The sequence below is a fragment of the Polyodon spathula genome, chromosome 2 (assembly GCF_017654505.1).
Source record: "Polyodon spathula isolate WHYD16114869_AA chromosome 2, ASM1765450v1, whole genome shotgun sequence".
Classification (NCBI taxonomy): Eukaryota; Metazoa; Chordata; class Actinopteri; order Acipenseriformes; family Polyodontidae; genus Polyodon; species Polyodon spathula.
The window spans coordinates 49,774,891-49,787,855 of NC_054535.1; the positions used below are offsets into that span (position 1 = coordinate 49,774,891).

General features: G+C 35.6%; 1 protein-coding gene across 1 annotated transcript; it reads left to right on the plus strand.

Annotated features, from left to right (window-relative positions):
• Window positions 1-8,547: 8,547 nt before the first annotated feature.
• Window positions 8,548-10,915, plus strand: LOC121326723 (hairy and enhancer of split-related protein helt-like). Its single transcript, XM_041270146.1, has 4 exons — window positions 8,548-8,589; window positions 9,248-9,352; window positions 9,696-9,792; window positions 10,431-10,915. The coding sequence occupies exons 1-4, from the start codon at window positions 8,548-8,550 to the stop codon at window positions 10,913-10,915; spliced, it is 729 nt and encodes a 242-aa protein (XP_041126080.1).
• Window positions 10,916-12,965: the final 2,050 nt, after the last annotated feature.

The window sequence follows — 12,965 nt, forward strand, 5'->3', positions numbered from 1 at the left end:
TGTTACAATTGAAGGAAGAATGGATGGAGCAAAATACAGGAAAATATTGCAAGAGAATCTGCTTCAGTCCACTAAAAATCTGAAACTTGGGAGGAAATTCACCTTTCAGCAGGACAATGATCCCAAGCACAAGGCCAAAGCAACATTGGAGTGGATCAAGAACAAAAAGGTGAATGTCCTACAGTGGCCCAGTCAAAGTCCTGATCTCAATCCCATTAAGAATCTGTGGCACTATTTGAAAATTGCAGTCCACAAGCGTCGTCCAACCAACCTGAACAACCTGGAGCAAATCTGCCAAGAAGAATGGGCCAAAATCACTCCGACACTGTGTGCAAAGCTGGTGCTTACTTACCCCAAAAGACTTAAAGCTGTTATTGCAGCGAAAGGTGGCTCTACCAAATATTAATGTGTGGGGGTTGAATACTTATGCAAGCAAGATATTTCAGTTTTTAATTTTTCTTAAAAATATTTCCCATCATAAAACCAATGTCACCTTACAATAATTGATTTTGAGTTTGTATTTTAAAATAAAATATCGAACAGAACGAAATTTCAATGTACCATTTGTAATTCAGTAATATGAGAGAATTGGTCAGGGGTCTGAATACTTTTGCAATATATATATATATATATATATATATATATATATATATATATATATATATATATATATATATATATATATATATATATAGTGTAACTGGCTTATATATTTCGATCCCTTACCATTTAAAATTATTGTTTTCAGCATTTTATTTATTTATTCATGTATTGATTGTAAACCTATAGAATTCATTAAAAACCTTTCTCAAAAGCGTTAATTGTCCATTTTATTTAATAAATGCATATGTGACAGAAATACAATGAGTTCTGGTTGTAAATCTCCCTCTCGATCTGTGAGGGTGCTAAATAGCAAAAGGAGAAGCCTCTGGATGGGCTGGCCTGACAGTTCGTTTCCGAGGTTGGGAAGTCGGTCAGTCTGGATGGAAGCGAAACTCTGTTGCAGTAACGTATTGATCTGGAAGGTAAACGAGGTAGCAGCTGCAAGCAATAGACGCAGCTGGAATCGTTTACCAAGGGGTCATGCAGGATAGTGTAAAAGGGGTCAGAGAAACGCTATTTATTTTCCTTCGCTTGGTTTTGGGTTAGAAACTAGAAGGACTGTGAGAGATGCAGAGAAAGCGTTTTGGAAATATTTGTGAGTGGTTTTTTGGTTGTTTGTTTGTCTGTGTCTGTTTAGTAACTGTCTGCGTTTTCTGATTATAGCAGTAAGCTGATAAACACAAATCCGAAGCTGCACTTCAGTCACGATTAACATTGTTTTCACTGTCGTTCACAAATAAAGCACGTATTATATTGTACTGCACCACAAGCACTGAGAGCACTCACTTCGGACTGGTGATCGTGTGTGTCTAATTGTGTGTTTAAGTACTTGTGCGCATTATTTACAGGACTGCAACCCTTTTTCAATACTGTGCAATACACATGGTTGTGTATTGCAAGCTTGTTGTTATGTACTGTGTGGTCATCAGACCCTTGGATTATAAACAAATAATAAACAAACCATTTCACCTGTACTTTGTTGTCTGTTGGTTTCTTTGGATTATTGCACCAGCACCGTACCTGCTATAGACCTACTATCAGCAGCCACCTGCTATACACCTGATCACTATCAGCAGCCACTTTGCCACAGCATAGTAAAAACATGTGCTATGGGGTATCGCAAAACCACAAAAACTAATAATGAATAGAGCCCAATGTACATGTTGTTTTGTTGATGCTGCAGTTACATTTTATAGTAAGCAAAGAAAAACAAAAAATACACAGCCAAAATGTTTGCTCTTTGTTTTGTTTGCTGTTTCATCTGTAACCTATTCAACAAAGGGGAAGGAGGAAGACCAGCACCTCTGTTACATCGCTCTAGAAGAGAAGAACAAAGGTAGAAAGAGGTGACAGGCCTCTAACTACTCTAACTACTGTCTGAAATCCTTTGGGAGTGGTTAACATGTAGAAAACAGAAAGTACTGATTAGAGGAAAAACCTCAGAATGGAGTGTGGTAACCAGTGGAGTACCACAGAGATCAGTATTAGGTCCTCTGCTATTCCTAATCTACATTAATGATTTAGATTCTGGTATAGTAAGCAAACTTGTTAAATTTGCAGATGACACAAAAGTAGGAGGAGTGGCAAACACTGTTGTAGCAGCAAAGGCCATTCAAAATGATCTAGACAAGATTCAGAACTGGGCAGACACATGGCAAATGACATTTAATAGAGAAAAGTGTAAGGTACTGCACGCAGGAAATAAAAATGTACATTATAAATATCATATGGGAGATACTGAAATTGGAGAAGGAATCTATGAAAAAGACCTAGGAGTTTTTGTTGACTCAGAAATGTCTTCATCTAGACAATGTGGGGAAGCTATAAAAAAGGCTAACAAGATGCTCAGATACATTGTGAAAAGTGTTGAATTTCAATCAAGGGAAGTAATGTTAAAACTATACAATGCACTAGTAAGACCTCATCTTGAATATTGTGTGCAGTTCTGGTCACCTTGCTATAAAAAATATATTGCTGCTCTAGAAAGAGTGCAAAGAAGAGTGACCAAAATTATTCTGGGCTTAAAAGGCATGTCATATGCAGACAGGCTAAAAGAATTGAATCTGTTCAGTCTTGAACAAAGAAGACTACGTGGCAACCTAATTCAAGCATTCAAAATTCTGAAAGGTATTGACAGTGTCGACCCAAGGGACTTTTTCAGCCTGAAAAAAGAAACAAGGACCAGGGGTCACAAATGGAGATTAGACAAAGTGGCATTCAGAACAGAAAGTAGGAGGCACTTTTTTACACAGAGAATTGTGAGGGTCTGGAATCAACTCCCCAGTAATGTTGTTGAAGCAGACACCCTGGGATCCTTCAAGAAGCTGCTTGATGAGATTCTGGGATCAATAAACTACTAACAACCAAACGAGCAAGATGGGCCGAATGGCCTCCTCTCGTTTGTAAACTTTCTTATGTTCTTATGTTCTTATGTTTTGTAATTAATTCACAAAGGTAAAGTAAAGCCTTTCTTAATCCTTTGATATTTTTCAACTTTTATATAATGACTTTGATAACATTTTACAAATGAACAAATATTCTAGTGTACCTTATGTTACTTATTACTATAATATTATAGTTTCATTTTTATGGCATGTCTGTTACACACTACAATGGGAACGTGATAACTGCCTTGATTTTGTACCAGTCTTCACTAGCTTTTATTTTATCATTCAATCCTAGCCTCCTATGTATGTTTTGGATTACATTTGACTATAATCTTTCACGCCCTGTCCTTTTACTACACGATTAAGAGAACCCTCACTATATGCCTGCACTGGCTTTCATAAAAGGCTGCTGATGCCGGAATACATGATTCTAGTTGATCATTTTGGACGACCCCTTATATCAACAGAAATATAATGTACATTAAAGTACTTCTGAATTTGCATTTAGGCATTGTTTATATTTATTTATTTTGTTCATTTAAATGACTGAACTGAATAATTCAGGAAGGATTTTTTAAAATGTGAAAGGCAGGAAATAGTGGAGCTGCTCTGGAACCCTAGCTCCAGCTCCAGCTCCAGTGTCCCCAGCTACAGCTCCAGGACTCAGGATCCAGAGCGTGGCCAACCCTACAATACACTACTGACCACTCTACTGCAGTATGGATGAATTTTGCCCATTTTACCCCACTCAAACCCCTTGCTTACTAAATATATTGGTGCCCCTGAGAAGATAATCTTCAAATACAGGCAAAGTATTTTAAATAGCAAATTACAGCAGTAAAGCATTTTTAAAACCTATTTACTACAAGAATTCTGAATGAATGGGTGTTACATTTTGTTATTTGTTTTACCCGGAAAGTGGGCTTCCCGAATAAAAGATGTTGGTGAATGTCTTCTGCTATTGTGAATTCTCACAAGAAGATTATAAAGAAACTGTGCGCTTGTTTGTGTATTTTTAACGCTGGCTGTCTTTTATTATTATTATTATTATTATTATTATTATTATTATTGTTATCATTATTGTTGTAGATATCGAGTGCTGCAATACCACTGGTGGTATTTAGATGATCGTATGCGGAAGTTAATGGGAAGACAGAATCAAGCACTGCCACACACGACATTTCAAAAGGATTAAAATGTTTAACCCTAAAACCCAATGGGCTATAATCACTGGATAAAAGTATGCCATGTTCCAATTGTATTTATTTATTTATTTAAACTAGTTGCGGTTTCGTTTATTAGCCACACGGGGGCGTAAATTGACCATTTACTTGTTGGATCCAGTTTAACCCTCCAGAATTGTTCTGAGGATTTTGATCTTCAAAGTTCCCCTTTTGTGACTGTAAATAATTACATTTGTCATACTGGTGCTGGTGATTATTATTATTATTATTATTATTATTATTATTATTATTATTATTATTATTATTATTATTATTATTATTATGCAACCCACATTCTACAACACACTCCCATTTCTATTAGGTCTCAGTTTGGGTAAGTTGTGCACTTTACTTCTACGGTCTACAATAGAGACTTTTGCATTTTATTAAAGCTGTCTACTATATGAATACTAAACCTTCTAATAAAATTCTAATGCGTGTCTGTTTTAAAATATACTTTGTGGATTTTGCATAAGTGATGTACTGTACAATACTTGTTACAGAGAAAAAAACACCACAAAAGCCATAATTGCCAGGAAAATAAGGGTTACCTTTGCTTGGCTCACTATCTTCGTGGATAAATATCGGAAAAGCACTGTGGAGCACATCTTTAATAAATGACAAACTTCACAGAAGACTGACCGGTCAGTGTGCAATCACCGGCGCGCATGTGTGTGACTCTATTCTGACAGCTCTATAACTAATGGTGCAAACGAGCCAGGCTTAGTTATGCAGTAAAATGTTGCTTTGAGATTGCACGGTTTGAGCACGCTCCCAGTGAAACTGTCACACTATGGCATACAGTAAGAGGCACTTATACCAAACACAACAGACCCCCTCTGTTCAATACAGTTGCTTATGAATTTATGCACATAAAAAGTGAACACATGCGACCTCAGCCAATTCCAAGCAAGTGTGGCATCATGTCATCTTTATGGATTGGCTTCTGTTAATTCTTTCTTAGCATGTGGATATTCTTCGAGTGTCCAGGTCCAGTTACTAAAAGGGTGTCTCTGCAAAAAGTCGGGCGTGTCCAATCTACCTTGATGAAGGTAACCGCTGGCACAATTCAACAGGAATATGTCCCTCCTGGTTTAAAGCACTAGTGTCTCTTTCTTTGTTTCCGCAGCAGAATGTAGGAGAGTCTAGTGCGTGGTGCATGTGAGAACAGTCTTGTTAGAGAGATCCTCAGAAGCAAGTCATTTAAAATAAAATAAAGTATTAAATGGGGGATTTCAAAATTAAGGAAAAACCCCAAAATGACTTCGTGCTCTCCATTTTTTTTAGTAAATTACTACATTTATCTTTATTGAGATAATAACTTGTGTGTCGTGCAATACTGGAGGTTTATTGTGTCCAATTAATAAAGCTTCTGTTTTTATGTAGAAAATAAATTGTAATATTCACGAAACTGTTGTTGTTAACGAAGCCATAACTCATAGTCAGAGCTTTGTGAATACGACCACATTTCCGGATTAAGACCATACCATAAAATTTAACTCTTTCACTTGTAGACGTCTGGAGATTTTGAGTGGTCTGTGGAGTGAATAAGGGGTGTCAGAAAAATAGTTTGTTCTTTTGTTCATTTTCTGCCCAACCATGTGATGACTTATTTATTTATTATTATTATTATTATTATTATTATTATTATTATTATTATTATTATTATTATTATTATTATTATTATTATTATTTTATAAATAAATAACACATATATAATAGTCAGGTTTTTTTTCAAAAAAAGTAATTCCCAGCTTTGCAAATGTTTTATTTATTAATAATTAGTACGAAGAGTCATTTTTGAGAGGAGGCCCGAGAGAGACCGGGAGAGAGAGAGAGAGAGAGAGAGAGAGAGAGAGAGAGAGAGAGAGATTTTAAAGCACATTTGATTTTTACAGCACATTTGTGTGTTAAATCATGCAGGGGGATATACTGCATTACTATTTAATCATGTAATGTATAAACATACAATTAGTGCACCTTTCTCAATTACCAACTATATAAGTGTTAATACGTTTGAAAAAAAATGAAGTAAAATGAATACTAAAGCGGTTCCAAATATTCTGCTTTGTTAAATGGTAATGGTGTACATGTAAGGCCGCATTTACAAGCTACTGGTACTTCCCAACAAACCACTGCGTGTTTATCCACTACAGGTGCATACTTATAGAGAGCGGGAGAACATATATTTTATTAAATAATTATTCGTGATATTGTTTGAATTCAGTTCATATTTCTATAACTACACAATCTTGTTTGACCATTTTAAATGACAGAAAACTGCAGGGTGCAAGTAGCGTGTAAGCAAACAAACTGCACATTATATAAAAGGAAGAAGCAACGTTGACAAAATACAGACATTCGCAGACATAACAATGAAATACGGTGCTAACATTATCATTTGAGCAACTCTGAAGTACCATATATCATTTTCATAGAACAGCACAATTAAAGAGACTTAATTAGCGTGAAATGTATTTGAAGAATAGTTTAAAAAGAAAAAAATGGAATAAAAATCACACTTACAAAAATTTTAGAAAAAATTATTTAAAAAAACTATAAAGGACATTTGTTGTTCAGTGTCAACGCATGATGTAATAAAACATATTGAAAATGCAACAATTAAAGTTACGGGATTTAAGTATTTCATCGAGTACTTTGTGCCTTTCTTAAACTGGTGTAAAAAAAAAAAAAAAATCCGCACATGATCACAAGTTCTGAGAGCCTTTATGGTACTTAAAACATTGACGTCTTATTTTATTTATTTTCATTAAAATCGTACACGTGTTTCGTTTTATTATTATTATTATTATTATTATTATTATTATTATTATTATTATTATTATTATTATTATTTTTTTTTTTTTAAAACAGCTGTTTTTTTAAGCTTGAAATGGTTCCCGTGAAAAAAAGCAGACGAGAAAACCGTTTTGGCGCATGATACCAAGTTTATAAATGTGAGCCAGAGCGGGCACAATAAACCTGTTGTTAACGTTGCTGTGAAAATATGTTTGAAGAAAATAGGCAATTGTTGTATGAAATGTATTCAAGTATAAAATAATGCCCTTTGTTGTGAAAACTTGAGCAATGTGAGGCTACAAAAGTCCCCTGTGCCACTTACTTGCTCCCTTTGTGATGTTTGCGCTTTGGCGTCTCCACTTGGCGCATTACCCAGACCCCTTTAAACGTGATTGTTTCTTTCTTTCTAATGACATTACCGGATCAAAACATGCTGTTAATTCGACCAGAAAGCTTTACCCTTCCTAACAATGCCAGAATAATTTCTCCCGAAGTTTGTTAAGTTGACCAAAATTAGGCAAATGAATAGGGGTCTCCAGGCTACCCTCTCGCAGGTGACAGTGAATAATGCACGTTAGGACCAGCTGCATTCTTCTTTATTTCTCCCATTCTTTCCCAGCATTAATAAAATGTGGGCCAATGAAACTATTCATTCACTTCAATAGACATTTTCTTATAGGATAATAGGCTACAAATTGAGCCTCTCCAAAGAGAATCCAGTGGTGGGTAACCCTCGTGTGCCAAAGACTGCTGGAGCCGCTGGCTTGGAGGAAGGCAAAGCTCGTGTGCCAGCCCCAATCCCACACCTGCCGAGGTCTCTAACAAATAAAGACTGTAAACAAAAAGCTTGCCATCTCTCATAAAAGATGGACGTGTCACCAAGTCGTGTGAGAAACCCTGAGAACAAACGGGGGGACTCCATCTCCAAAAGATCTCCCTTGAACTTGGCGGAACAGCCTATTAAAGGCTTACTTAATTACTTTAATGACTCTGGACAGGCCTTAAAACTCAGACAGGGCTTGGATGGAAGTTAAGATCGCTTGCTGGGATTTGTAAACAGGCGATCGTGTGAGAAACGCGAGATGGAATAAAGAAAGTTTTTTTTGTTTAGCTTTGTTTTCTTGTGCGCACTGCGCTCTGAAAGATCAGTGCTGACTCAAAGCTCAGTTCACAGTTCCCGCCTGGGTTGTTACTATGCAAATACTATTCTAACAGTAATCACGTGTCTTTTGAAGAGCCACGTGGATTAACAAAGCAGTTCTGCCCCCTGCTAGCGATGGCTTTAGATTTTTTACTATTTCTTTAACTGATCCTAAATGCACACATTTCCCAAAAGCCACCCTCTCTAATCCTATGGAATAATTTAGGCTATGAATGCTCTAGTGCCCTAAATGATCGCTTTATAAGGAGCATCGTTCAGCTCGAGCCCATCAGACCATCTTGTCCACTTAGGGTCGTACCCACAGCTAACAGACGAACTGTTCACTATTAGCGATTTCTCCTTTTTTCCATTTATTGACTTTATTACAAAAACGATGTCCTCCAAGACGAAGGAGAGCAAGGTGAAAGAGCGCAAGGTAAAGGAACACTTTTGTGTGCACTGTATTGAGAATGTGGGTATTCTTTGAAAACAGATTCTGGTAGATTTGTGTAAAAAGATATAGCTATCTATGTAAATTACAATTGCTACAATTAGTTTATGACATACTATAAAATATTGAAAGCACAAGTAATGCCACAGTGTAAACGAACTCAGGGCAAGTTAATGTATTTTGCCCTGCTAGTGATCTGAAGATTTTATGTTGTTGTCCTTATATACTCTTCACTCAAATTGTCAAAAAAAAAAAAAAAAAATAGATTTTTGTATAAAAAATGGATAGGCTATACTATGGATGGAGTCACTGCTGTATTTGCAGGAATCTTAGGAGGTTTCGAGTTTGTGTTTCCATCATGAAATACATTGTGCTTTGGTGCAGCAACGGTGCCCGTTTCACAAGGAATGCAAGTCACAGTTGTTATTTTATTTAAATTAAAATCACGAATAAGCCGGGTAGAATACATATTTGTATATCTATTGTGACAGAACTTTAACAAGTCATTTTTATATCCCATAACAACCTGCGGTTTTACCTCATCCAGTCTGTGTACCATAACAGCTATTAACTCTATGTTTATTTTTATGATCGACTTTTGTATATTTTTTTAAAATCATGTTTTCATTTAATTTTTTAGCAGAAGGCTCCAGTTTCGCACAAGGTGATTGAGAAGAGGAGGAGAGACCGCATTAACCGGTGCCTTAATGAACTTGGCAAAACCGTACCAATGGCTCTTGCAAAGCAGGTAACTATGGTCTACCCTACCGGTCTGTGTGCAAAAGTAATATTTCATTTTCTTCATACGCGTTTGAAATACTTAGAGAATAGTAAAACTAAACTAAACATTAAAATACGAGAAAACAATGCTGGTTTGTGTTTAAAATTTGTTGCATTAAACGTTTGTTTAATTCTTGAACAGCTGGGTTGCCAGTGTAGGCTAGTAATATTGAGACATCTGTTACATTGGTCGCAGGTAGCATCTCCCCATCCCATCACATACTTTCCCGGTTTGCCCAGGGATTGGTTCTCATTTCAACTCAAATTTCTCCTCGTATCTTCTGTAATAAGATATAATGGTTTAATTGCAGAGCTCTGGTAAGTTGGAGAAAGCAGAGATCCTGGAGATGACAGTGCAGTATTTAAGAGCCCTTCATTCCGGTGACTTCCCCAGGGGAAGTGAAAAAGGTATGTACGAGTGCAACTTGTAAAGACGCTTGATAATACTCTCTTTCTTTGTTGTGCATTATCGTAAGTTACAGTCTGTTTTTACTATTTGATAACTAATATACATTAGCCATAAAATTAAATATTCAATTAGACAGACAGAAACAGCGATGGCCGTATTATCAGCATGATTTTAAAAGGGGACAAAATAAAGAGGTAGGTCGCAAAATTATTTTTAAAGCCTTATTAATTTAACCTCATCACTCGATTTATTTAAAGGGTCAGCAAGTGAATACACGGCTCATTTCATCTAAACCCTTTGAAAGCCGTATACTTATAGTGACCCAAATCAGCTTTAAGAAATCACTTTGCCACCTAGTTCTTGTTTTGCTCCTTTTGAAAATCATGCCGTATGTGTCGTGTCTTATGTGGCAAAAGAGGGGCATGTGGAGAGGGAGGGATAATTTTCCTCTTCAGTATGTGACTACTTTTAAATATATTTAACCTTTTGGCCACATTCATACTCACTAAATATAAGTGCTAAGACAAACAATATTTGGTTATGTGCTGAATAATCGGTGTATTAATGTGTTAAAATATAAAACATTTTCAGAGCATAGTTCATTTTTGAATTTACTAATTTCTTTTTTTTATCACAGGAGAGTTGTTGGCAGAGTTTGCAAACTATTTCCACTACGGCTATCACGAATGTATGAAGAATCTAGTTCACTACCTGACCACAGTTGAGAGGATGGAGACAAAAGACACCAAGTACGCCAGGATCCTGACTTTTCTCCAGTCAAAGTCCCGTTTTGTCACGGAACCAGTGTTTGGCCCACTAGGCGCCTTGCCTGACCCCTCAGAGTTCTTGTGCCAGCTTCACTCGACAACCGACTTCCAAAGTCACAACCTGAGTGACTCTGTTTTTCAGCAAGGACCAGGACACTTTTCATGGCACAGTTCTGCACGGACCCCAGCCAAACCTTATTTAACAAATGCAGCTGTGCCAGTGACAACGCCTGTACAGCAATTCGGCAGCTATTTGTCGCCCGTGCAAGGACTTGACAACCATTATATAAACTTCGTTGGACACTCCCATTCAAACGCGTTCAGCCTGCAGAGTGCACAATATGCTGCCTTGTGAATACAGACTGGTCTAATATTTATATGATTAATTAGTTATCTGCTACTCGAAATCCCATGTGAAAAGACATGTATAACGTTTAAATAAAATACAGAAATGACATTGGCTTTTTTGTGGGTTAATATGTTTTGCTTTTTTGTTCTGTTGCTTTGGCGTCTTGTACCATACTTTCAATTTGACATAAAACCACCATGCAGCAGATATTGTGGGCAAGGCGTCCATTTCAGTAATAACTTTAGAATAAGAACGATCAAGGACTTAGGATCACACGGAATTGTAATTCCGGTAAATCTGTTTGGAGAACAACACCACATTTGTGCATTCATGAATATGTCCAATTTGAGCATTTGTTATTATACGGGCACTGCAGATTGTCAGTATTTTTCAGCTAATACACATACACCTTTACATTCAAATGCTATAGTGGTTTGAAATTAACCTTGTCACTTATTTTAGCTCGATGAATGTGTGTATTAGATAACAGATACACTCTACACTATTTTATCAGGTTTCATTTGCATTAACTAAATTAAGTCTGCATTACCAATGTGTAATTCGTCACCTGTAGTCTACTTGTAGCTTTACGTGTAAAACATTACAATAAACACAAAATTGTTCATTATACTGCAAATAGGAACACTTAGGATTCAAACTCCCCTCGCTACGGTAAACGCATTGCGTTTCGATTCTTTTTCGTAGCCTTTTTATCAATATTCGTTCATTTATTTATAAGTAGGACTTAAATTACATTGTTAATTAATCACATGTGTATATTGAAATATATTGCAGTGTATTTGTACATTTTTTTGTGGATATATATATATATATATATATATATATATATATATATATATATATATATATATATATATGAGCCATCATATAAAATGCGCATTTGAGGCCAAATATCGGTTATAATATATAAATATTCTTATAAGTGTCATAGTAACAATCTGTTATCTATACAATGGCAATCAAATGAGAATTAAATCTTAATGCAACTGATGATAAACACATTTTAGTATTTATATGTTTTACCCCTTTATAAATCTATGTGGCAAACCAACAAAGAAAATTATGGAACTAGTTACAGCCGTGTTTGCAACCATCCAGCCATGGGATACAAACACCGTTGCCAGTTTATTTGCGGAGGTTTCTAGTTAAAAGTGTTTGGGGCGGTTTTTGTGAACGTAAGAATGTGATCACAAGTAATAAAACGAATTAGACGTTATTGTATTTATTGCACTAAAAATACTACGGGTGTTGGTAGAGGGTATTCTTCTTATGAGCCATCATTTTACGCATTTGCGGATCGGTCATAAAATAATAACATTTTATATTTTTTATTTGTCTGCCCTTATGAAAATGTGTATGTCATCCAGCTACTAAACACTCTAACATATGAATTATGATTATGTTTGTGTGAGAAGGTTTCAGATGTGGTTTCAGATGTGGTTTTGTTTATACCAATTGTCATATACCAATAGTGCGTTCTAATATACCAATAGTGCGTTCTAATATACCAATAGTGCGTTCTAATATACCAATAGTGCGTTCTAAACAGTGAATGTTCTTAAATAGTAACTGGACTGTGAACGAATACATTCATTTGAACTATTTTTATATATATTTTTTATTAATGCAATTTTAATATTATTTTATGGTTTATCGATCTTTATATGTGTTTTCCGTGTGACCAGTGTGACGACAGGTGTCTACGTTTGTCGTAGGCAATGTGTGTGAACGAGTAATAATACTATTTATAAGATTACAAAAAAGTAAATTCATTGCTTAGAAAAGTACCGTTTTATGTTTTTAGTAAATATATTTAGGAATATTGCAGTCTATTAAATCGTTACATTTAATTTCACATGCATATAATATGTTCAAATAATAATAATAATAATAATTATTTTTATTATTATTATTATTACAAATCAGATGTTTTTAACCACTGATTTAGTTGCACAGTAGCAACCAATAAAATTAGGCATACCTTGATTTGCTGTTATTATCGTTGTCTCATGTGATAATAGTTCAATTTAAGAAT

Bases quoted from the DNA above. Each gene is read 5' to 3' on its own strand.
- LOC121326723 (XM_041270146.1), top strand. From the start codon at position 8,548: ATGTCCTCCAAGACGAAGGAGAGCAAGGTGAAAGAGCGCAAG. The intron at 8,590-9,247 runs GTAAAGGAACAC...ATTTTTTAGCAG, and splicing joins GCAAGGTGAAAGAGCGCAAG to AAGGCTCCAGTTTCGCACAA. The intron at 9,793-10,430 runs GTATGTACGAGT...TTTTTATCACAG, and splicing joins CCCCAGGGGAAGTGAAAAAG to GAGAGTTGTTGGCAGAGTTT.